This window comes from Schistocerca serialis, chromosome 11 (assembly GCF_023864345.2).
Source record: "Schistocerca serialis cubense isolate TAMUIC-IGC-003099 chromosome 11, iqSchSeri2.2, whole genome shotgun sequence".
Taxonomy (NCBI): domain Eukaryota; kingdom Metazoa; phylum Arthropoda; class Insecta; order Orthoptera; family Acrididae; genus Schistocerca; species Schistocerca serialis.
The window spans coordinates 158609003-158635095 of record NC_064648.1 but is presented as its reverse complement, the minus strand read 5'-3'; the positions used below and the strand labels follow the sequence as shown (position 1 = coordinate 158635095).

Below are 26093 nucleotides of genomic sequence, written 5' to 3'. Positions count from 1 at the left end.
AAACCGTGTGATTAGTAGACGAAAGGACGTGCCTCTCCAATGGGAACTGAAAACATTTGATCGCAAGGTCATAGGTCAACCGATTCCTCCACAGGAAAACACGTCTGATATATTCTATACAACACTGGTGACGGCATGTGCGTCACATGACGAATATGTTGTCGACCCACCTAACTTGCACACTTGGTGAATGGGTAAAAAGATTCTTCTACCTTGCCTGATTTAGGTTTCCTTGTGGATGTGATAATCACCCCCAAAAAAGTGATGAAAACATAAGAGTTTGTCACATAAACTGCAACAAATGAATGTAACAGTTTCACAGTCACACAGTTTTCCTTGTGCCCTGTCAAAACATATGTTTTTAACGTTTTCAAATTTTTCCATGTGTAGACCATCAAATCCTGCATATGTCCAAGCAAATCTGAACACGACCTGGAATTTTGGAGAGCGAAGTTGATTGTGTGTGAGTGCCTGAACTTTGATAATTGTCTGAAAATAAAAAATTAAACTTTCCACTTGAGGGAAGAAAGAACCAAGGACTTCTTGTTCCGCAGTTGCTCATGCTAACCACGGGACCACGGCGCTCCTGAGCTCACACTATCCTTGATGTTGCCTATCATGCACATGGACTACTCAGTTTGTATATTTTGCTAATTTTTTTCATAGTTCCACACAACTTCTTCCTGTTTTCTCGATTGATCTGTGTTCAGTTTTTCAAGGCCTATCCACTGTGCCAACTTATAACTAAATCTGAGGGGGGTGCGATGGGGAGGTTCCCTTGTGAGCTGTATGAAAAAAGTGGCGCATCATGCATGAAGTTTTAATACATGTGTTCTTTGCAAGTAAGACACTCCTACAGTTGAGCCAATTGCCGACACCTGGCATCACTTTTGACAGCTTTTAACTGTGAAGCACAAAGAGTTGAAGGCAAAAACAATAACCATCTATAGAGCTACGAAGAAGCATTGCCATAAAGACTTTAATAAAATCACATTGTGGATGCATGAATCATCCATGCTCAGTATACAGTAACTATAAGCTTCTAGCAGAAAATTTGAAAAATGGATGCCAGGGCAATGCTGAGTTTGTCAGATAGTAACACCTGTTATCCCAATATTCACCAGGAGATGGATGACAGATGTATTTCATTTTCATCGTGGAGTGTGATGTGTTAGTGAGCTGTGACTCGATTACTGAGATCTGCATTGAGCTTTCAGGCTTGGCATTTGCTTCAGTTTGTCACCTGCCAATAATTGAGTGACACAGCTGTTAGTTTTGTGAGAAAGGATGGCAGGCAGTTTTAATGAACAAATAAATTACCACTAGTGATTATCTTGATTTGGCCACAAAGTGATTGTCTAAATCTTATGCACTGGCAGAAAACTTCGACATTTGTTCTTACAATTCTAATGATTAAGTATATTTATGGCAGTGCTACACAGATAAGGCGACACAGTTTAATTTGTGACTCAGTGGTGTACTAAAGTGAATTATGGTTTATTAGTTTCATAATGTACATATCCAAATCATTTCATTCAGGTACAGGAGACACATCAAAGTTGTGGTAAAATTTCATTGCAAATGTAGAACAGCTGATTGTAGCAAACAGCATAACAACAAAAACATCATCATCATCATCAACAACAACAACAACAACAACAACAATAATAATAATAATAATAATAATAATACAGTTATATATACATATAATAAAAAAAATCTAACACTGAAGTTATCCATTGGTCAAATGAGCATTTTATTCCGTATGAATTCTTGTACTAAATAATAGCATTTCTCCCACAGAAACTGCTGTAACCTTGTTTTTAGAATGTCTAACTTTATACTGAATATGTTTGTGTCTATTAACTTGTTATTTGTCATCCCCTTATTGAGATGACAGTATACAGGGTGAAGTCACCTAACCGCTGGATATATTTCGTAAACCACATCAAATACTGAAGAACCGATTCCACAGACCGAACGTGAGGAGAGGGGCTAGTGTAATATTTTAATACAAACTATACAAAAATGCACGGAAGTATGTTTTTTAACACAAACCTACGTTTTTTTAAATGGAACCTCGTTAGTTTTGTTAGCACATCTGAACATATAAACAAATACGTAATCAGTGCCGTTTGTTGCATTGTAAAATCTTAATTACATCCGGAGATATTGTAACCTAAAGTTGATGCTTGAAACGTTGTCCTCACTTCATTGCAGGGGCCCAAACAGCTGCAACATACATTGTGTTTCTACAGAATGATCTGCCAACGTTGCTTGAAAATGTCCCACTGGAAATGCGTCGATGTATGTGGTATCAGCATGATGGTGCACCTGCACATTCCGCAATTAACACTGGGCTGACCCTTGACAGGATGTTCGACGGGCGTTTCATAGGAGGTGGAGGACGCATAAATTGGCCAGCCCGTTCTCCTGATCTTATACCTCTGGACTTCTTTCTGTGGGGTACATTAAAGGAGAATGTGTACTGTGATGTGCCTACAACCCCAGAGGATATGAAACAACGTATTGTGGCAGCCTGCGGCGACATTACACCAGATGTACTGCGGCGTGTACGACATTCACTACGCCAGAGATTGCAATTGTGTGCAGCAAATGATGGCCACCACATTGAACATCTATTGGCCTGACATGTCGGGACACACTCTATTCCACTCCGTAATTGAAAACGGAAACCACGTGTGTACGTGTACCTCGCCCCTCATGGTAATGTACATGTGCGTCAGTGAAAAAGACCAATAAAAAGGTGTTAGCATGTGGACGTAATGTGCTGTTCCAGTCTCTTCTGTACCTAAGGTCCATCACCGTTCCCTTTGGATCCCTATGTAATTCGGTGCTCTCCGATACACACGATCGAACAGCGGAGGAGTGGTACTCAAGCGTCAACTTTAGGTTACAATATCTCTGGATGTAATTAACATTTTAAAATGCAACAAACGGCACTGATTACGTATTTGTTTATATGTTCAGATGTGCTAACAAAGCTAACGGGGTTCCATTAAAAAAAACGTAGGTTTGTGTTAAAAAACATACTTCCGTGCATTTTTTTTATGGTTTGTATTAACCAATTACACTAGCCCCTCTCCTCACATTTGGTCTGTGGAATCGATTTGTCAGTATTTGATGTGGTTTACGAAATATATCCAGCGGTAATGTTAGGTGACTCACTCTGTATAACAAGTTAATGGGCACAGTAATACTGTGCAGTCCATGCATTTAATTTCAGTTGGTATGCGGATAGTATACAATTATTTTTATTTCTTATATTATATGTGTGTGGTTAAAATGACTCTCCTCAAATGATTTTTGTCTTCTGTGTAGGAAGTGTATAATTTCATAAATGTATACAATTTTCTTCTGCAGTTTCAGTATCCAAGATATACTATTTGAACATCCTCATAAAACTATACCATACCTAATGACAGATTCAAAATAACTATTTGCTATTGTTTATGTACTCAAGTCAGTAGAATTTGCTAGTATTTGCATTTCAGATGCAGAACTGTGTAGTTACAGCTCAAGTTTTTGTCCACATTTAGTCCTAGTAAATTTACCCTGTTAACTTCGTCCATAAGTTGATTGTTATGTTGTACTTTAAGTTCCACTCATTTCAAATGTTTGGTTTTGAGATGTACTATATGGCTTTGTTCAGTTTCATACCTATTTAACTGGAACTAGTTTTCTAGGGTATCTGGTATGTTTACAGTAGAGTTCAGAACTTTTTCTGCATCGTGATTTTCATTTACAACTGAAGTATCATCTGCAAACAGAGCTGGTGGGGAATTTATATTTATGGTTGAGTAATTTATGTAAAATAGGAACAGTATTGGCCTCAAGATGGAGCCTTGAGGCACACCTTGTAATACTGTACTCCATTCAGAACGCTAATTCACTGCTTTTGAAGTAATAGTTACCCTTTTTGTTTTCTGTTGTACAAGTATGACGTAAGCCAGTTCAGAGCAGAGAAAATTGGATAACTATGGGGTTGAGCATAGTTGTCTAATATGTGCAAAACAACTACAATTCCACACTGCATTGATAATGACCTGACACAGGTCGAAATCTGATCTGCGTTGTGACTATAAATGTCATATTAAAGCAACGGAATTCTACGAGTGATTGCTGCTCTATCTAACCCAAATAGGGAAGTAGTTTCTGTTGTCTTCCCTTGACCTAAATTCAACATACTTCGAAACATCCGGAAAGCATCCCTGTTCAAAAGATCAGTTGATTATTTTAGTTAGGGGAGGTGCCATTATGTCACACTTTGTTTTAATCACTTTAGTGGGTATTCCATCCTATCCAGCAAAATTTTTATTTTTTAGTGATGATATAACATTTTTCACATCCATTATTGTGACTTTTTTAAAATCCATGAGATACTCAGCCCCTTGGTGGAGTCCAAAGGCATTCACTTTACTCTGATACTCTGTCAGCATCTGACTTTGCCACATTTATGAAGAATTCATTTAAACACTCTGATATTTGAAGTGGGTTCACAATAAGGCTACCATCTATTTTAATCCCAGATGTTTTATTAATACTAACTCAAATACCTAAATCTGATTTGAGAACGGACCACACTGCATTTGTCTGACTTTTTATGTTGTAGTGTGAACATATTGTTTGCTATTTGTTTTGCTGCCTTTGCAACTTCTAATATACCTAGTAGAATGCCTGTTCTTATTATATTTCAGGTCATTGTGGAGTCACCTCTTTGCAACACTAGAAATTTTTATACCCTGAGTTATCTGTTGATGTTTGTTAGTCATTTTGTTGCATGTTGTTCTAAGTCAAAAAGTTTCATTAAACATTTCAAGAAAGCTACTTGAAATTTGTCAGAGTGAAATACAACTGTTGTATCACCATTCAACCTCTCTTAATGTACTACTAAGTACAGAAGACTTTTTTTAAAAAATTGAAGTTCCTTTTTATATGGCTTTTGTTGCATGAAATTTCTTTGTTAATTTTTGGTAGCTAAATGAATAGTGCAGAATGGTGAGAGAATCCTAAATAAATGCAAAATTTATAAACATCTTGAAATACATCATTTATGAAAATATTATGGTAACAGGTGCAAAATATCTGTTCTTATTATATTTCAGGTCATCGTGTTGCATGAAATGTGCTTTGAGGTCTTTTATCAAGTCAGTGAATTTGGACACACCATTGCTTTCAACTGTGTTATTAATATTGAAGTCAGCAGCTATTAAACTCTTATTCCTTTTTTCTTTGCTGAGGTTATCAAGCAGACAATGAAATTTCACCAGAAAAGCTTCAGTTGTATGTAGAAACTACTACGACATTTAGGTCCCTTAGCTCCATACAGCAGCCTGCAAATACACACTGTTCATTCAAATGGTTAAAATCATTTCTAACGTAATACTTTATTTCAGAATGAGTAAGTGTGCAAGACCCTCCAAGTGATTTCTCTCGTCTACAAAATCTGTTGGGTACTTCAAAAATTTCATTGTCATGAAGAATTTTAATATTATCAAATGTATTGAATTTACTCGAATCTAAGCTGCACTCATATCTAAGCTGCACTTGAAAAAACAGACTCAATATCATGGAAAAAGAATTTTCCCGAATCTAAGCCGCACCTGAAACTTGAGACTCGAAATTCAAGGGGAGAGAAAAGTTTTAGGCCGCAGCTCCAAATCGAAACAAAGTTGGTCCATTGTAACATGAGACACAATTTAGGTCGAGTGGATAAAGATACAGCTACAGTAGTTTGGTTCGAGTCGTAAGCTCAGCAGTTAAGCTTTACCAGGTAGCCATTGCTATGCGTCAGGCGCTCCGTCCGTATTTATGCGGGTACCCTTCCTTTTTCACGTACTTCGTCTGGTTTGAATTGATTGCTTATTTTGCTTTGATCTGATAAGTGCCGTTCTCTTTGCTATAGGTGTTTACATCACTCTAAGCTGAAAATGCATTACTGTACTGTGTCATGCATTGTTTGTCGCATTCTGATATGAGTGTTTACGACCTGCCACCGCTCGCGGCATGGCTTGCTTTTGTGCGCCCTATCGCCACTTACAATAAAAAAAAAGAGAGTAATTGTCTGATATGCGAAACACTGGCAAGAGACTGCTATTTGTTGTTACTTACACTGCTGCTTTCTTTGATAATGATCAACAAGAACCAAATAATAGACTACGTATGATAGAAGATATTCTGAACAAGAGGTTAGTGAAAATTTTTCTCCATCTGAAAATCTTTGAAGACACCTCTTTTGTACATTACATTCTGCACAGAAATTAGTCATCTTAGATTTAAAAATCTAGTCAGTTGCCGAGCTTAGTATCACTATTCAGCGTAAGAATAATATGAATATAAACATGACATGATATGTATATTCTTCCGCGTTTGCTGTTGTCTCACTCTAGTTTTGTAGTTTATTAGGCATACAGGATTTAAATGAGATAGCAGCAAACACAAAAGAATACATGGCATAATGTTAAAATTCTTCTACCTTTTCTTTTAATTTATTTACTGATGCAGAGGTTTCGGCGCCAGTATTTATCTTTGTGCCTGCAAAGCATGCATGTGTAGTGCTACATATATTCGACAGCAGAAGTTAGTTGTGGTGGCACGTACCAACATTTTTCAGAACTTCCGCATACTTTGCACTCGATTCTAAGCCAGAGGTGGTTTTTTGGATTACAAAAACCATAAAAAAAGTGCGGCTTAGATTCAAGTAAATACGGTAAGCCAATGTTCCTTGAGGCAAATAACTTTGATATTTTTGCTTTCAGAATGAATAATTTGTAATTTGTCAGATTTATGACTTTTGTATGAAAAGTCAGCACTCAGTCAATTTACATTCACGAGCATTATGTGGGGACATTTTTTCTTATTTATGATCCCAAGCATACTCTTTCTTGGCTACCATTTTGGTCTTGCTATTTTTGTTACCAAACCCTTTTTTTCCTGCCCATTATTTCTAATAAGTTTCCCTTATTTTTCAGAATTTGACACGTATCAGTGAATTTTTTACCAAGAATTTTGGATCCCCACTTATTTAAATGAAGACTGGGTGAGCATTGTATAAGATCGCCCAATAGGATCTTATATGCAGCCTCCCTGTTTGACTGGTCTGTGTTCGTGTGAGGTGTGAGATGTGCTGCCACAGTTCTTGGAGGCTATACCTGTTGTTCACAACAGAATGTGGTTTCAACACTACGATGCACCAGTCCCCTTCAATGTTAATGTCAGTGAGCATCTGATCAACACGTACGCTCATAACCGGATTGGAAGGGTTTTCCCCGATTTCCCTAAATGGCTCCAGACAAATGCCGGGACGGTCCCTTCGAAAGGGCACAGCCATTTTCTGTCCTCCTCCTCGACGCAATCGGAGCTTACGCTCCGTCTGTAATGACCTAGGTATCGACAAGATGTTAAACTCAATCTTCCTTCCTTCCCTTTCTTTCTTCGGATTGGAAGGGAGGTCCTGTCCCACAGCCAGCACAATTGCTGGATCTCACACGTCTGGGGTTACTTCGAGATGTCGGTGTAAGAGACTCGTGTAGAAATGGAGGAAAGCCTGCTTGCAAGGATCCGAGCTGCCTGTCTCCTAGTGCGAGAGGCACCAACAGTCTTAGAGAGTGTTTGGCAGATCTTCATTTGCCGTTTCCATGCCTGCGTTTATACCGATGGTCATCACGTTGAACAATTGCTGTGAGCTACATTGTTGTTACCGTATTTACTCGAATTTAAGCCGCACTTTTTTTCCGGTTTTTGTAATCTAAAAAGCCGCCTGCAGCTTAGAATCGAGTGCAAAGAAAGTGGAAGTTCTGAAAAATGTTGGTTGGTGCCGCCACAACTAACTTCTGCCGTCGAATATATGTAGCGCTACACAGGCATGCTTTGTAGTAACAAAGATAAATACTGGCGCCAAAACTTCCGCGTCATTAAAAAAAAAAAAGGTGGAAGACGAGCTTTTTTTTCTTCGCCCCGAGTTTCGACCACTGCTTTTTCATACATTATCCAACGAAGTAAATACAAATTCCGTATTGTTCATCTTCGAATGTAGCAGAATATCAATGTACTACGAAAATCCGACATGCAAGACTGTTTGGGATGTTTGTCAATATGGCCAACTCTACTTTCTGAATTTTTTCCTACCTGTGCGAAGAGATGGTTGCTAATAGGAACTTTTTGAATTGTGAATCACATGCAGTATTCTCTTCACCAAAAGAATAATACGAATATAAACATTTTGTCATGTATTATTTTGTGTTTGCTGCTATCTCATTTAAATCCTGCCTGCCAATAAACTATGAAACTAGAGTGAGACAACAGCAAACGCGGAAGAATATACATATCATGTCATGTTTATATTCGTATTATTCTTATGCCTAATAGTGATACAGTCAGAAATGAAGCAAGGCAACTGACTAGATTTTTAATTCTAAGATGACTCTAATTTCTGTGCAGAATTTGATGTACTAAAGAAGCGGCCGCAAAGGTTTTCAAACGGAGAAACATTTTCGCCTAACTCTCGTTCAGAACATGTTCTATCATACGCAGTCTATTATTTGGTTCTTGTTGATCATTATCAAAGAAAGCAGCAGCGTCTTGCCATTGTTTCGCTAATGAGATGATTACTCTCTCTTTTTTTTTTAATTGTGAGCGGCGGTAACGAGCACAAAAGCAAGCCATGCCGTGAGCAGCGACAGGCCGTAAACACGCACTATCAGAAGGCGACAAACAATGCGTGACACAGTACAGTAATGCATTTTCAGCTTAGAGTGACGCAAACACCTATAACAAAGAAAACAGCACTTATCAGATCAAAGCAAAATAAGCAATCGATTCAAACCAGACGAAGCACGTGTAAAAGGAAGGGTACCTGTATAAATACGGACGGAGCGCCTGACACATAGCAGTGGCTGCTTGGTAAAGCTTAACTGCTAAGCTTACGACTCGAACCAAACTACTGTAGCCGTATCGTCATTCATTCAGCTTAAATTGTGTCTCATATTACAATGGATCAACTTTGTTTAGATTTGGAGGTGCGGCCTAAAACTTTACTCTCCCCTTGAATTTCGAGTCTCAAATTTCTGGTGCGGCTTAGATTCGGGAATTTTTTTTTCCTTTATATCGAGTCTCATTTTTCGCGTGCGGCTTAGATTCGAGTGCGGCTTAGATTCGAGTAAATACGGTTTGCAGTGTGCACTGTGTATGTCCATAACACAATACATATGCATTTCTGACCATTGGTTCTGCATCTCAGTATAATCAGATGTGAACTCACTGTCACTGCACTCGATGTTGACACCCTGGCATGCAGCAGCTGGCCAGTGACCCAGCATTTTCCTCCGTGTTACAACTCGGCACTCCACTGACTCACTGATGCCATGGTATCGTAGCATTGAACTGAGCAGTGGAATGTAACACAAAGCTGCTTCTGGCTCCAAATATTGCTTCACATTTTAACTAACTTCATTACATGCATTTAGAGCTAGCTGCAATTCATCAAACCAACTAGGAATTTGGTCTAAGTCATCTTGTATCTTCCTACAAGCACTCAACTTTTACATCTTCCCTTAAGCCGTCGGCACACGGACCGTGCATCCGAACGTTGAGCGTTGAGCGTGCCGAGTTTCTGACGTCATAGCGTGGAATAGCACGCTCAGGAGTCTTTCCGAACGTGCAGAGCAGTATCTGGCATGTCAGATATTCTGAGCGTGCGTCTGAGCGTTGACCAATGAGATGGCACCACGCCACCTACGTCACAAGCACGCCGCCTCCCTTCAGTACAGAGTTGTGAGGCGCCATATTGGCATTCATTTCAAGCTTATATGTATATATGCCATTTCCGAGCACCAGCAAATTGAGAATCACTGGAAAACCCGCTGTTAACTGTGTGATTCGTTCCAATAACATAATGAGAAACATCATATTTGTGTCAAAAGAATTACTATAACTTGCGTATTATGAGAGGAGGCTATTTGAAGGCAGCGACACACTGAAGATCCACCAAACATGCATTGTTCTTGGTACAGTTCGTTATAATTAAATTTCAATAAGTAACATAATTATCTACGATTAACGTTGTCAGTAAGTGCTAGCATAATATGATTAAGTACAAGGATCGAGTTGTTGGTTTAGCGTAATGAGTAGCGTCTCTCTTCGGTAATGAGTTTTTGTTGAGGCAGTGGTTTGCGTGTCAACACTTCCAATTTTTTTTTTCCTAATATTCGTGTTTTTATTAGGTTCTGATACTTTATTATTAGTTTAATATAAGTATATGCTATAATATTTGATGTTATGTAAATACAAGTTCACCTTTTTTTGAGGGATGACTTTGTTCGATTGGCTTAATCTAAAGGACAGGTTGCCCTACTTGTATAAAGATATTTTGCTCCTTTTTGTTTTGCGCTTCGTAAATCACATGTTGCAAACATTCTGCTACTGGGTAGGAACAGTGGTCAAGTAAGACTGACCTTGGAGTTTTACTAAAATGTGGGAATGATGAAATAATGTTTATCTTATGCGGAGAAGTGTTCCAAATTTGTACCGCACCGTTTGTAATGGAACTTTTATAAGCCTGTGTCCTTATTGATTGGACACGGTACCTTCCTTTTCGCGGACGATGGAGGAAATGTGCGTTTTAATAGAGCTAACGTGGGAATTTTACGCGCGCCCGTTCAGTAAACTGTGTGATTTACAAACTAGAAACATCCCTCAAACTGCCGCTGGAGTGCGTTGCGATCGCGAATACCACGTTGGGGCCCACGAACCGTATGCACAAGTCGCACCGTTCCTGAGCGTTCAGCAGCACGTTGAACTTGGCACGCTCAGCGTTAACGTTCGACAGCACGGTCCGTGTGCCGACGGCTTTACTCCACAGAATCATCAGCAAACAAGCACAGATTGCTGCCCGCCCTGTCTGCCAGATCACTTATGTATACATAAAATAATAGCAGTCCTATCACACCTTGCTGACAATACCGTTGTCCCGATGAAGTCCGCCTCCGTAGCATTACCGCCTACCACGCAGGGGGCCCGGGTTCGATTCCCGACAGGGGACTGGGTGTTGTGTGTCCTTAGTCATTTTCATCACCATTGACTTGCAAGCCGCCGAAGTGGAGTCAGCTGAAAAGGACTTGCAATACGGTGGCCGAACTCCCCCAAATGGGGTCTCCTGGCCAACAGTGTCACACGATCATTTCCATCCCGATGAACATTTGCCTTTGAGGTCAACCTAATGGGTCCTACTACTCGAGAAGTCTTAGAGCCACTCACATATCTGGGAACCTGTAGAATCTTGTACCGCAAGGAAGAGGATGTTGTTGTGGGTGGCTGGTATCCTCTTACTAAAACACAAATGCACACGTTGATTAATACAGTTCTTTGTTTACATGAAGCTGCTACTTAATTTGAATAGAGTCCACGTTCGTGGCACAAACTCATCAGTAATAGTCCTCTTGCAGACAATATTGGTAATCTTGCTATTGTCACAGTTCCGGTCACTATGTACTATCGTAGCCTGTGACACGCTCTGCGAGTGAATGACTGACACGAGCCAAACTGAAGAGTGAGTTAGTGAGGCCCTCCAGTCAGTGGAAGCAAGACCAAAATGGTAGCCAAGAAAGAGTATACTTGGCACCATAAATAAGAAAAAATGTCCCCACATAACGCTCTTGAATGTAAGTTGTCTGAGTGGTGACTTTTCATACAAAAGTCATAAATCTGACAAATTACAAGTTATTCTTTCTGAAAGCAAAAAATCTAAGGTATTTGCCTCAATGAACGTTGGCTTCCATTTGATAATATTAAAATTCTTCACGAAACTGAACTTTCGGAAGTACACAACACATTTTGTAGACGAGAGAAATCACTGAGGGTCTTGCACACTTACTCATTCTGATATAAAATATTACATTAGAAATGATTTTAACCATTAGAATGAAGAGTGTGTATTTGCAGGCTGCTGTATCGAGCTAAGGGATGTAAATGTCACAGTAGTTTCTACTTACAACTGAAGCTTTTCTGATCAAACTTCATTGTCTGCTTGATAACCACAGAAAAAAAAAGGAAATACTTGCTGTTGAGAGAGCATTGGCGGTATATTGCATGTCGGTGTGTCTGGGCTCTCTCACGATAGGCACACTCTATCCAGTGCCTACAATCAATCTCCGCACTGCATCTTTGCCACCAGTGTGCTGGCTACAGCTTACACCAGCACAGAACCTACTCTGTTTACTTATATCTTCTTTTTTTTCAGTCTGCAGTGGGGTACCATTTCAAATGCTTTTTGGACATCTAGGAATATGGAATAGTTTCTTTACTGCATTTTATGTGTTGAAATTAAACAATAGTGGAAACAAGTAATATCCTTATTTAATCCTTTAAATACTATATCCAGTGGCCCCCATACAACTTGTTGTTGTTGTGGTCTTCAGTCCTGAGACTGGTTTTGATGCAGCTCTCCATGCTACCCTATCCTGTGCAAGATTCTTCATCTCCCAATATCTACTACAACGCACATCCTTCTTAATCTACTTAGTGTATTCATATCTTGGTCTCCCTCTGCTATTTTTACCCCTCCTATGCTAAATTTGTGATCCCTTGATGCCTCAGAACATGTGCCAACCGGTCCCTTCTTCTTGTCAAGTTGTGCCACAAACTCCTCTTCTCCCCAATTCTATTCAATACCTACTCATTAGTTATGTGGTCTACCCACCTAATCTTCAGCATTCTTCTGTAGCACCACATTTCGAAAGCTTCTATTCTCTTCTTGTCCAAACTGTTTATCGTCCACGTTTCACTTCCATACATGGCTACATTCCATACAAATACTTTCAGAAACGACTTCCTAACACTATAGTTGATGTTAAGAAATATCTCTTCTTCAGAAATGCTTTCCTTGCCATTGCCAGTCTACATTTTATATCCTCTCTACTTGGACCATCATCCGTTATTTTGCTCCCCAAATAGCAAAACTCCTTTAGTGCTTTAAGTGTCTCATTTCCTAATCTAATTGCCTCAGCATCACCCGACTTAATTCGACTACGTTCCATTATCCTTGTTTTGTTTTTGTTGATGTTCATCTTATACCCTCCTTTCAAGACACTGTCCATTCTGTTCAACTGCTCTTCCAGGTCCTTTGCTGTCTCTGACGGAATTACAATGTCATTGGCGAACCTCAAAGTTTTTATTTCTTCTCCATGGATTTTAATACCTACTCCGAATTTTTCTTTTGTTTCCTTTACTGCTTGCTCAATATACAGATTGAATAACATCGGGGATAGGCTACAACCCTGTCTCACTCCCTTCCCGACCAATGCTTCCCTTTCATGTCCCTCGACTCTTATAACTGCCACCTGGTTTCTGTACAAATTGTAAATAACCTTTCGCCCCCTGTATTTTACCCCTGCCACCTTCAGAATTTGAAAGAGAGTATCCCAGTCAACATTGTCAAAAGCTTTCTCTAAGTCTGAAAATGCTAGAAATGTAGGTTTGCCTTTCCTTAATCTAGCTTCTAAGATAAGTCGTAAGGTCAGTATTGCCTCACGTGTTCCAATATTTCTACGGAATCCAAGCTGATCTTCCCTGAGGTCAGCTTCTACCAGTTTTTCCATTCATCTGTAAAGAATTCGCGTTAGTATTTTGCAACTGTGACTTATTATACTGATAGTTCAGTAATTTTCACATACAACTGAAGCATTCTAATAGCAGTTTCTGCAGCGTGCATTTTATTAAGTCAGAATTGCAGACACAGCATATTGATGCCCAGAATTGGGGCACATAACAGAGGTGACAGGGAAGTGACTGGGTTGTGTCCACAGCACGCGTCGCTGTACGCGTACCACATGACGCGGCTGTGGCAGCTGCTGCGGGAGGAGCAGCTGCTGCCGACGCGGTCCGCTGACGGCCGCACCACGTTCAGCATGCGGCAGTTCCGCCGTCTCTTCAACTGCGCCCGCGTCCCGCAGCCGGGCGCCGACCGCCTCGACTCCCACTTCCGCACGAGTGAGTCACTGCTCTGCTAGAAACAGTCTCTCTCCTGGCTCTTGCATTTCATTTGTTCATTTGTCATTTATTCGTTCTTTCCTGTTCATCCCGTTTTGAATTAAAATAAAAATGAGTTGGGTACAGTCAAAAGAAGGGTGCCCCAGAGATCAGTATTGGGACCACTCTTGTTCCCTATTTATATACGAGGGTATTTCGAAAAGTAAAGATGCACCATACGCCAGAGGAACAGAAGAGTTTTGGCGAGCAAGTTGGCAACACTGGTGTTAACCTTGAACCGTTAGCTTTCTCCTCGCGGTCGTTCGGCCATTGAACGTTGCTTCCGGTTGGAGTAGGTCATGTTTAAAATGGCTGCGCCGATTCAGAATCCCACCAAATGCGAAGTGCTGTCCGTCATAAGTTTTCTTCGTGCAAAAGGTCAGTGACCAGCGGACATTCACAAAGAAATTGTTTTTGTTTATGGGAACATTATGCATCGACAAAATGTAATGAAAAGGTGTCGACATTTCTCTGAAGGTAGGACCGGTGTTCATGACGAACAAAGAACAGGTCGGCCATCTGTGATCTCTGATGCCCTTCTTCGGAGAACGGAGGAAGCAATTCGTGCAAATAGACGTCTCACATTGAAAGAATTGCATCAGATCATACAGGACGTGTCAGTGACAACTCTTTATGACGTTGTGACTGTCAAGTTAGAGCACAGTAAATTGTGCACACGCTGGGTTCCGAAATTGTTAACGGTTGTTGTTGTTGTTGTTGTTGTTGTGGTCTTCAGTCCTGAGACTGGTTTGATGCAGCTCTCCATGCTACTCTATCTTGTGCAAGCTTCTTCATCTCCCAGTACTTACTGCAGCCTACATCCTTCTGAATCTGCTTAGTGTATTCATCTCTTGGTCTCCCTCTATGATGTTTAGCCTCCACGCTGCCCTCCAATGCTAAATTGGTGATCCCTTGATGCCTCAGAACATGTCCTACCAACCGGTCCCTTCTTCTAGTCTTCTGTTAACGGAAGAACACAAAAAGAAAAGGATGGGCTTTGCACTCGACTTCCTCAAACGCTCTGCTGAAGCAGGTGATGAGTTCCTTGATCACATTGTGACAGGTGACGAGACGTGGGTTTATCACCGTACACCTGAATCCAAGCAGCAATCAATGCAATGGCACCATTTGAATTCAACAAAAGTCGAGAAATGCAGAACGTCAACTTTAGCGAAGAAAATCATGGCTTCTGTTTTTTGGTACAGACAAGGCATTCTTCTGTTGGAATTTATGCCTCCTGGAATAACAATTAATGCTGTTGCATATTGCCAGACTTTGAAACGTCTTCGAAGGGCAATTCAAAACAGATGCAGGGGAATGCTGACAAGTGGAGTCCGATTGCTTCGTGACAATTCTCGGTCTCACACAGCGCTCGTAACCAAAGCACTACTCGAACAATTCAAACGGGACATATTGGACCATCCGCCATACAGCCCGGACCTTGCGCCCACCGACTTCCATGTCTTCGATTACCTGAAGTCACATCTTGGTGGAAAATCATTCCACGACGATGAAGAGATCAAAGATGAAGTTGAAATGTGGTTCCGACAACAGGCAGCAACCTTCTATGACTGTTGGATACAAAAGCTTGTGCACCGACTTAACAAATGTTTGGATGACGAGGGTGATTATGTCGAAAAATAACAAATAATCCAGTTAAAATGTAACTGACATTTTCTAAATAAATGTTCTATTTAAGGACTGTGAGCCATTGTGTCTTTACGTTTCGAAATGCCCTCGTAAATGATATGCCCTCTAGTATTAGGGGTAATTCTGAAATTTTTCTGTTTGCTGCTGAGACTAGGTTCGTAGTAAACGATGTTCTGTGCAACATTGGCTCTGTTTCAAATACTGCAATTCGTGACATAAGTCCATGGCTTGTACAAAATAAACTACCACTAAATTACAGTAAGACTCAGTTTTTACAGTTTCTGACACAAAATTCAATAAAAGTTGATGTTTTACTTTCACAGAATGGGCATGTGATTACTGATACTGAACAGTTCCAATTGCTAGGTGTTCAGATAGATAGTAAATTGTCTTGGAAAGCTCATGTTCAGGCTCTTGTTCAAAGACTTAATGCTTCCATTTTTACTATTCGAACAGTATCCGAAGTAAGTGATCATTCGACATGAAAATCAGTCTACTTTGTTTATTTTCATTCACTTATGTTGTATTATATTTTGGGTAAATCTTCCCATTCTAAAAGGATATTTTTGCCTCAGAAAAGGGCGGTTCAGGCAGTAAGTGGTGTAAGTTCACGAACCTCTTGTTGATCCCTGTTCACGAGTCTGGGTATTTTGATGTTGCCCTCTCAGTAAATGTATTCCTTATTGACATTTCTTGTTAACAATATCAGCTTATTCCCAAGAATAAGCAGATTTCACTCGGTTACTACTCGACAGAAATCCAACCTGCATTTGGATTGGACTTCCTTAACTCTTATGCATAAAGGTGTGCAGTATACTGCTGCATCCATTTTCAATAAGCTACCACAAGAATTCTAAAACCTTAGCAGTAATCCATGTGCTTTCAAATCGGAACCGAAGAGTTTCCTCATGGATCACTCCTTTTATTCTGTTGAGGAGTTCCTTGAAAAATTGAGCTGATTCTTATGTTATATTGTTGATTGCGTCTACTTGAACTTATGGCTTGATTTTTTTTTTTTTTTTTTTGGTTCATAAACATTTTATTTTTATCTGTTCATTTTTATGTCATAATTTCATGTACTGTCACATTCCATGTCCTTGGATATTTGCTTCTTGATTTGGTCCTACAGAAATAAATAAATAAAAAAAAGCATGTGGAAAGAGTCACCGAGTACATTAAAAAAAAAAAGGCAAACAAATCATAGAAACTTAATCTGTATATTGTGCTCACAAACCCAGCAGTATTTCACAATTCCCAAATATGTATAGGAATTGGATTTACATCCTAATCCCCTTCCCATCAAACAAGGTGGTATAGTGGTCAGTACACTGGACTCACATTCAGTGTTGTGTTACGAATGGAGGCCGAAATGCACGCGTTTTAGCTCACGCAGGCTGGCATGAGGAGGGAAGAACTATACTAACGTGAGGTCTGGAACATGACAAGGAATGAGAATTCAGAAAGCGGACGTAATTAGTTTGATACTTAACTTTAATCCATTAATGATGAACGTCGCTCTTGACGGTACATGATTCACAAATTATCTGTTCAGAATACATTCTTGAAGAATATGGCGCCTTGCTAGGTCGTAGCAAATGACGTAGCTGAAGGCTATGCTAAACTGTCTTCTTGGCAAATAAGAGCGTATGTAGTCAGTGAACCATCGTTAGCAAAGTCGACTGTACAACTGGGGCGAGTGCTAGGGAGTCTCTCTAGACCTGCCGTGTGGCGGCGCTCGGTCTGCAATCACTGATAGTGGCGACATGCGGGTCTGACGTATACTACCGGACCGCGGCCGATTTAAAGGCTACCACCTAGCATGTGTGGTGTCTGGCGGTGACACCACATTCAGTAGGGTGAAGGTTCAAACCTGTGTCCGGCAATTCAAATTTAGGTTTTTTAAATCACTCCTGGCAAATATCCGGGCCATTTCCTTTGAAAGTTCACAGCCAATTCCATTCCCCGTCCTTGACACCACCAGAGCTTCTGCTCCTTTTCTTCCCCTCCTCCCTCCTGCCCATCTCCTCCATGGATTGGTAGAGGCGGACCAATTCCGTGGCCTCCACGCTCTCCTGACCTCAACCCTCTTGGCTTTCATTTATGGGCGCATTTGAAAGCTCTTGTCTACGCAACCCCGGTACCAAATGTAGAGACTCTTCGTGCTCGTATTATGGATGGCTGTGATACAATACGCCATTCTGCAGGGCTGCATCAGCGCATCAAGGATTCCATGCGACGGAGGGTGGATGCATGTATCCTCGCTAACGGAGGACATTTTGAATATTTCCTGTAACAATGTGTATGAAGCCACACTGGTACGTTGTGTTGCTGTGTGTTTCCATTCCATGATTAATGTGATTTGAAAAGAAGTAATAAAATGAGCTCTAACACGGAAAGTAAGGGTTTCCGGACGCATGTCCACATAACATATTTTCTTTCTTTGTGTGTGAGAAATGTTTCCTGAAAGTTTGGCCGTACCTTTTTGTAACACCCTGTATAGGTGGTCTGCTCAAAAAATTCCAGATTTTTGTCCACAAAATTTTTCTGGGCTTACATTTTACTTATTGTGCATGGTCTCCTTCAAAACACACTCCTCCCAATGCCATTTCCACTTCCAGAAGCAGTCTCGGTACTCCTCTTGCTGAATTGTGCAAAGTGCCATCTGCAAATTTTCTGTGATCTCGGCTATTGTTTCAAATCTCTGTCCTTTCAATGGGGTTTTCAACTTTGGAAATTAAAAAAAAAGTCCACAGGGGTGAGGTCTGCAGAGTACGGAGGATGACGCAGCAGAGTGATTTCATTTTTTGTGCAGTATTCGTGCACCAACAGGGATGAATTTGTGGGTGCATTATCGTGATGCGAGAGCTGTGAATTTTCGTACCACATTTCAGGCCGTTTCCTTCTCACAGTTTCTCACAGGCATCCCAACACGCCCCAATAGTACCATAGATCGACAGTTTGTTCCTGTGGCACAAATATGTGATGGACAAATCCTTTATATTCAAAGAAAACTATCACCACGGCTTTGAAAATTGACCTGATCTGACGAGATTTTTTTTGTCTCGGAGAACCGTGAAGATCGAACCTTGTTCTCAGCATCATAACCGTAGACCCACGTCTCATCACCAGTAATGATTCTCTTAACGAACATGTCATTCTCATTTGCGTAATCCGAAAGCTCTGCACAGATTGCGAGGCGAAGGTGTTTCTGGTCTCGACTCGTGAACCGTGAGACAAATTTGGCAGCAACACAGTGTAATCGAAGATGCTGTGTCAGGACTTTGTGTCACGAACCAACTTAAATGTTACATTCTTCTGCAATCTCTCGGACAGCCTGTCTTCAGTTGGCACTCACAATTTTGTTGACCTTCCTGACTCGAGCGTCATCAGTAGATGTCGAAGGCGTCCTGAACGAGGGTCATCTTTAACTTCTGTCCGGCCATTTTTAAACTGTTTGAACCATTTGTAACAGTGAGTATGACTCAAACATTCATTACTGTAGACTTCGTGCATAATTTAGGCCGTCTCTGTAAAGCTTTTCCTGAATTTCGTGCAAAATTTAATGCAGATGTGTTGCTCCTTTAACTGACATTTCGAAATTTGTGACACAATGCTCTACTCAATACAGTTCTGAACAATAACACATACACATCCACATATAAGCACATCACACAAAAACAATGAAATTTATGGCAGTTACACATCAAACACAGGCGAGTGCAAGGATGCCAACCGCATTACACTCCAACACAGCATTGGTGGAAAATTAAGAATGTTCCAGAATTTTTAAAAGGATTGATAACAAAGCATATTTAAAGGTGTTGTTTCAACAGATGTCATACAAGGAGGAAGACAATGCTGCCAGGTGTGGCTCTAAAATAACAGGACTTTTCCTGTTAAACATTTTATTTCATAAAGATACATATTTACTTATTGTCACCCTCAATGTTCTCCTGTCCTCTATCCCTACAATGCTCCATGCAAATTTTTTGTTGATGGAAAGAGCACTGGGACCTCCTCTGTGAGCTGTTTGATGATTTGTGAGGCCCTTCTTCCCTCTCTCCCCTCTTCTGCAGCTTAAACAGACTGAAGTCTTGATCCCTTGGTCCTTTTAATGCAGATTTGGCCTTGAGGAATGGACAAAAGTCTCATGGTACCAGATCAGGCAAATCAGGTGCTTTCCCTAATCCTGGAGTACTGTACTCTGCGCGAAAGCTCTTAACGGGTTGGTTTCTCTTATTTTCTCACAGAATTGAGTAGTGTTGGCATAAGTGAAAAACCGAGATTTGCCACGTTATCACTACTTCAAAGAAATTAGGGTCATTTTCAGAGCTATTCAAAGTGTCAGGACAAACATTTTCTCGAGCTTCTCGTTGTTCAGTCGTAAGAATTTTCGACACAAGCTCCACACACACTTTTATTGTTTTAAATTGGTTATGTAAAATTTTCCTAAGGCTTTCTGTGTCATTTCCTACATTTTCAGTAATCAGTCTGATAGTCAACTGATGCTCAGATGGAATCAGATTACCTACCTTTTTGATACAATATATTCATCACTTTTTAATGTCGTAGGGTGTCATGGGCACGAGTCATCTTCATTTTTCCTGCAAAACAAAATAACAGCTCTTACACGATTGAAGGCCACTGCCACACTCCTTTGTCTACAGACACCATAAATGCCGCATTCAAGTGAGCTTCGCGTTTCACAGCTATTGGTCATTCAGCTTTGGTGCATGTGTACTTACTCTGTGACAGCATCAGGCCCATTATTTTATAACCACGCATCATATGTGGTAGAAACAATAAGTCTAATAGTTTAAACTGTAGTCAAATCTTTGTCCACAAAATTTTTCTATACTTACCTGTTACTTATTATGCACTGTTTCCTTCAAAATACTCTCCTCCACAATTGATGCACTGCTGCCAATGCCATCTCCATTTCCGGAAGCAGCCTCAGTATGCCTCCTGCTGGATCGCTCAAAGCGCTGTCTCTGGATTTTCGTTTATCTCATCTGTCGTTGCTACAAATAAATGAAACCAGATATTTTTAGAGCACAGGAGACCAGATTTTTTTTTTCTCCCTGTCAGTTCTGACTGAAAACCTGTACATTGTTATTTGAAAAAAATATGTAGGCTTTGGCCATCTGAATGCTTTTGACATTCATATTCACACACAAAAGAAGGAAAACTTCCTAGCGTTTGTAGTTATTCTTGGATGAGCTCGAGTACACATGTGCACTCTGCCCCCTCCCCCCAACACACACACACACACACACACACACACACACACACACACACACACACACACACACACACACCTGTGCCCCAGGTTGTGTGTGTGGGGGGGGGGGGGGGGTTGCGTTTGTTTGTGTACTCTAGCTCATGGAAGGATAACTCCAAAAGCTGGCAAGTTTTCCATGTTTTGTGAGAGTCTTTTGACAGCTCAGTGCTTCTGCCTTTCGATGGGTGGCCTCCTTTAATCCTAAAGTATTTACATTCTACAAGAACTTTTGTACAAAGTGAACATTGAAACAAGAGTATTGTTTAAAAGTCTGTAGTAAATCAATCAAGAACTTTTTGAGATTTAAAAAATTTTTGGTAACACTGTTGAACAATGACTCATCATTTTGTAGTGATACAAATTAACAATAGACTACCACTCCACTGCTTGGTGCTATCCAGCTTTCTACCAACTCTGTCTCTAATGATCTCAATGTCAACAGATGTTAAACCCTAATCTTCCTTCTTTCCTTTACCAACTCAATTCATTAGAGTAAATGGGTAACAAAGCTTTATTTTAAGAAAAGATGATGTTGAACTGTCACTTGTAGCTTCCTGTTTACTTGATTACAGTGGTATGTTTCAAAGAAAATATTTTTATGTCTGTAAGTACTGACCCCTATTTAAAATATATAATTACTTGTTTTTCAGCCGTATAGCAAATGCTGTTATCTCCCATGTTTGTAACGGAAATTTAAATCCCTAAATATAGAGTATCAGATAATTTGTATAAAAAGTGACTAATGAAATGTGTGTTCAACTATTTTTTGAACTGGTAGTGATCCCCAATTTTTGGCTGTATGTTAGATGGGAGCTTGCTGAGTATCTTACTACCAGAGTACATAACTGCATTCTGAACCTTGCACAACAAAGCAAAGTCTGCATGAAAATGATTCTTTTGGCTTGTATTCTGACTGTGTGCATCACAGTTCAGTTGAAACTGATTTTCGTTATCAACAACAAAAAAGTTTAAGAAGTAAATTTATCAGAAAATGAGTGTAAGAATTCCAAGACCCTCAAAAAGGTGGATAAGATGTACAGTTGTCTGCTTTAAATAGTATTCTTACTGGTTGGTTCTGCCGAGTTTTACATTATTTACTTCAGGTGCACTGCCACATATGATGATCTCATAAGGCAGCAGGGACAGAAATCTTACAAAATAAGCCATTGCTCTTGTCTTTATATCAATGCAGTGGGAGATGCTTCTAAGTGCGCAGCAGAGTGAAAAGAGCTTCTTGACTGGTTTAGCCATGTGTTGAGTCCCTTTTAACTTATAATCCATCTGTGAACCGCAAGGAATTTTGTGTGCTGTGCTTAATTCAGTGCATGACAGGTAACATCTACTTCTGGTGTTATAAAGTATTTAATGTTTGTTTGAAACATTACAATGTGTGTCTTTGTGAAGGTAATAATTAAACTTTCAGCTGTGACCCACTTGCTAACCTGTTCAGCTGTGACCTGACCTGTGTGTGCCAGGGCCACGTTTGGACTGCGAACCTTAAGTAAGTAAAGGGCTTACTCAGCAGAACTGAGCAGTTCAAATTTATTGTAAAGTAGGTAATCGTACATCTTCCTGAAACCTTTCTGAGAATCTTAAAATTCTTATGCTCACTTCCTGATACATTTGCTCGTTGGCGATTATTGTTGCTCATACACTCCTGGAAATGGAAAAAAGAACACATTGACACCGGTGTGTCAGACCCACCATACTTGCTCCGGACACTGCGAGAGGGCTGTACAAGCAATGATCACACGCACGGCACAGCGGACACACCAGGAACCGCGGTGTTGGCCGTCGAATGGCGCTAGCTGCGCAGCATTTGTGCACCGCCGCCGTCAGTGTCAGCCAGTTTGCCGTGGCATACGGAGCTCCATCGCAGTCTTTAACACTGGTAGCATGCCGCGACAGCGTGGACGTGAACTGTATGTGCAGTTGACGGACTTTGAGCGAGGGCGTGTAGTGGGCATGCGGGAGGCCGGGTGGACGTACCGCCGAATTGCTCAACACGTGGGGCGTGAGGTCTCCACAGTACATCGATGTTGTCGCCAGTGGTCGGCGGAAGGTGCACGTGCCCGTCGACCTGGGACCGGACCGCAGCGACGCACGGATGCACGCCAAGACCGTAGGATCCTACGCAGTGCCGTAGGGGACCGCACCGCCACTTCCCAGCAAATTAGGGACACTGTTGCTCCTGGGGTATCGGCGAGGACCATTCGCAACCGTCTCCATGAAGCTGGGCTACGGTCCCGCACACCGTTAGGCCATCTTCCGCTCACGCCCCAACATCGTGCAGCCCGCCTCCAGTGGTGTCGCGACAGGCGTGAATGGAGGGACGAATGGAGACGTGTCGTCTTCAGCGATGAGAGTCGCTTCTGCCTTGGTGCCAATGATGGTCATATGCGTGTTTGGCGCCGTGCAGGTGAGCGCCACAATCAGGACTGCATACGACCGAGGCACACAGGGCCAACACCCGGCATCATGGTGTGGGGAGCGATCTCCTACACTGGCCGTACACCACTGGTGATCGTCGAGGGGACACTGAATAGTGCACGGTACATCCAAACCGTCATCGAACCCATCGTTCTACCATTCCTAGACCGGCAAGGGAACTTGCTGTTCCAACAGGACAATGCACGTCCGCATGTATCCCGTGCCACCCAACGTGCTCTAGAAGGTGTAAGTCAACTACCCTGGCCAGCAAGATCTCCGGATCTGTCCCCCATTGAGCATGTTTGGGACTGGATGAAGCGTCGTCTCACGCGGTCTGCACGTCCAGCACGAACGCTGGTCCAACTGAGGCGCCAGGTGGAAATGGCATGGCAAGCCGTTCCACAGGACTACATCCAGCATCTCTACGATCGTCTCCATGGGAGAATAGCAGCCTGCATTGCTGCGAAAGGTGGATATACACTGTACTAGTGCCGACATTGTGCATGCTCTGTTGCCTGTGTCTATGTGCCTGTGGTTCTGTCAGTGTGATCATGTGATGTATCTGACCCCAGGAATGTGTCAATAAAGTTTCCCCTTCCTGGGACAATGAATTCACGGTGTTCTTATTTCAATTTCCAGGAGTGTAGTATGAGGGTTGAATGAAAAGTAATGCCTCCACCGTCGTTAATTGGGTTTGGATGGGAATATTTTGGTAAATCAAATGCAGAAATAATCCTTGGAACGTGATCTTTAATTACCAGTATTCACTTTTCCACATAATCACCAGCCAGTTGGATACATTTTGGCCAAGTTTTCTGAAGCCATCACAGAAGAAGTCGGCACTCTGTTTCCGCACCCACAGTCTCTCAGCACAATGATTTCCCCGCAGATCGTCTTATATTATTGGGAACAGATGGAAGCCAGACGGTGCTAAATCTGGACTGTATGGAGGATGGTGACATTCAGTCTCTGAAGTTCTGCTGTGGTGGCAAGTGAAATGTGTGGTTTGGCATTGTCATGCTGCAGGAAAACATTTCCCTTTTCCTTTGGGGCCCTTGTTAACCATCGTTTCAGAGTTTGATGTAACGCTCTGAATTTGTGAAGTTAGAATTATATTAATACCTTCAGCTGTTGACGGGCATTTGTATATATCAACGGGACAGGTGAAGATGTGTGCTCCGACCGGGACTCGAACCCGGGATCTCCTGCTTACATGGCAGATGCTCTATCCATATGAGCCACCGAGGGCACAGAGGATAGTGCGACTGCAGGGACTTATCTCTGGCACGCCTCCCGTGAGACACACTTTCCCACCTTGTATGTCCACACACTACATTATGAATTTATTGTTGTTCCACAATCAGGGAAATCAACACGGATAGCACCATATGCGTCCCAGAACACTGTGGCCATGATTTTTCCAGCTGAGGACTGCATTTTGAATTTCTTTTTCTGGGATGACTCTTTGTGTCAATATTCCATGGACTGACGTTTCATCTCCAGGTCATATTGGTGAATTCACATTCCGTCTCCTGTCACAATTGAATGGAGAAATGTGTCACCTTCATTCTCGTAACGTGAGAGCAGTTCCTGGCAAATTTCAAGTCAGGAGTCAGCATCTGGGGTACCCATCGTGCACAGATCTTCCGATAGCCAAGCAAAGCAATAATGTGACCCACACATTCTTGTGAAATGCCGATTGTGCTTGCAATTTCTCTCTGAGTGATACGACGATTGTCCTGAATCAATCTGTCAACATTTTCCTTGTGAAACTCGGTGGTTGCTGTCACAGGATGTCCAACTCTTTGTCACACAGGTCAGATGTTCCCGCCTCCACATCTTTAAATGTACTCACCCAACAACACACAGTGCTCACATCAACTTAATCACCATAAACTGCTTTCACTTTGTCATGAATCTCCTTTGGGGCTGACACCTTCTGCTGTCAAGAATTCAATGACTGCACGTTGCTTAAATCGCACTGACTGACCGTCTGCGCACGGTTCCATACTTTACACTGTAACAACACAAGCGTTCAATGCTAAGGCTTCCCGCCAACTGGAGCTGTAGAGAAGAGCCTACGGAACAAGCCAGTACCTGCCACATACCAGTGCTGCCAACTGTCGAAGAGTTACGAGGGTGGAGGCATTACTTTTCAGTCAACCCTCGTAAAAATCCATTTCGTTTGAACTGCGACTTGGACTATCAAAAGATATCCCATTTGCCGTTTTCACACATGGCATCGTGAAAGTTATGAATCAAACCAGTAAGTGTTCATCAGAGATGAGGGTATCGTCAGGAGCGCCCCAGGGTAGTGTGTTAGGGCTGCTGCTATCTTCTGTATACATATATGATCTAGCAGACAGGATGGGCAGAGATTGGTGGCTGTTTTCTGATGATGCTGTGGTGTAAGGGAAAGTGTCGTCATTGTAGTGATTGTAGGAGGATACAAGATGACTTAGAAAAAATTTAAAGTGTGTTTGATGAATGACAGCTAGCTCTCGATGTAGAAAAATGTAAATTAATGCAGATGAGTATGAAAAACGAACCTGTTACATTCAAATACAGCATTAGTGGTGAGCTGCTTGATACAATCAGATTGATTAAATATCTGGGCGCAATATGAAATGAGTGTACATGTAAGGTCTTTGGTAGGGAAGGCGAATGGTTTGACATCAGATTATTGGGA

General features: G+C 41.4%; 2 protein-coding genes across 4 annotated transcripts in view; one reads left to right on the top strand and one right to left on the bottom strand.

Moving 5' to 3' along the window:
- LOC126426799 (uncharacterized) overlaps nt 1–26093 on the bottom strand; it is a 388288-nt gene that overhangs the window by 196418 nt on the left and 165777 nt on the right. The window lies entirely within an intron of this gene.
- LOC126426797 (peroxisomal carnitine O-octanoyltransferase) overlaps nt 1–26093 on the top strand; it is a 243936-nt gene that overhangs the window by 64825 nt on the left and 153018 nt on the right. For all 3 annotated transcript variants that reach the window (XM_050088798.1, XM_050088796.1, XM_050088797.1), the window contains exon 5: nt 13821–14004. In XM_050088798.1, coding sequence (XP_049944755.1) covers nt 13821–14004 — 184 coding nt within the window. The remainder of the gene's footprint in view (nt 1–13820; nt 14005–26093) is intronic.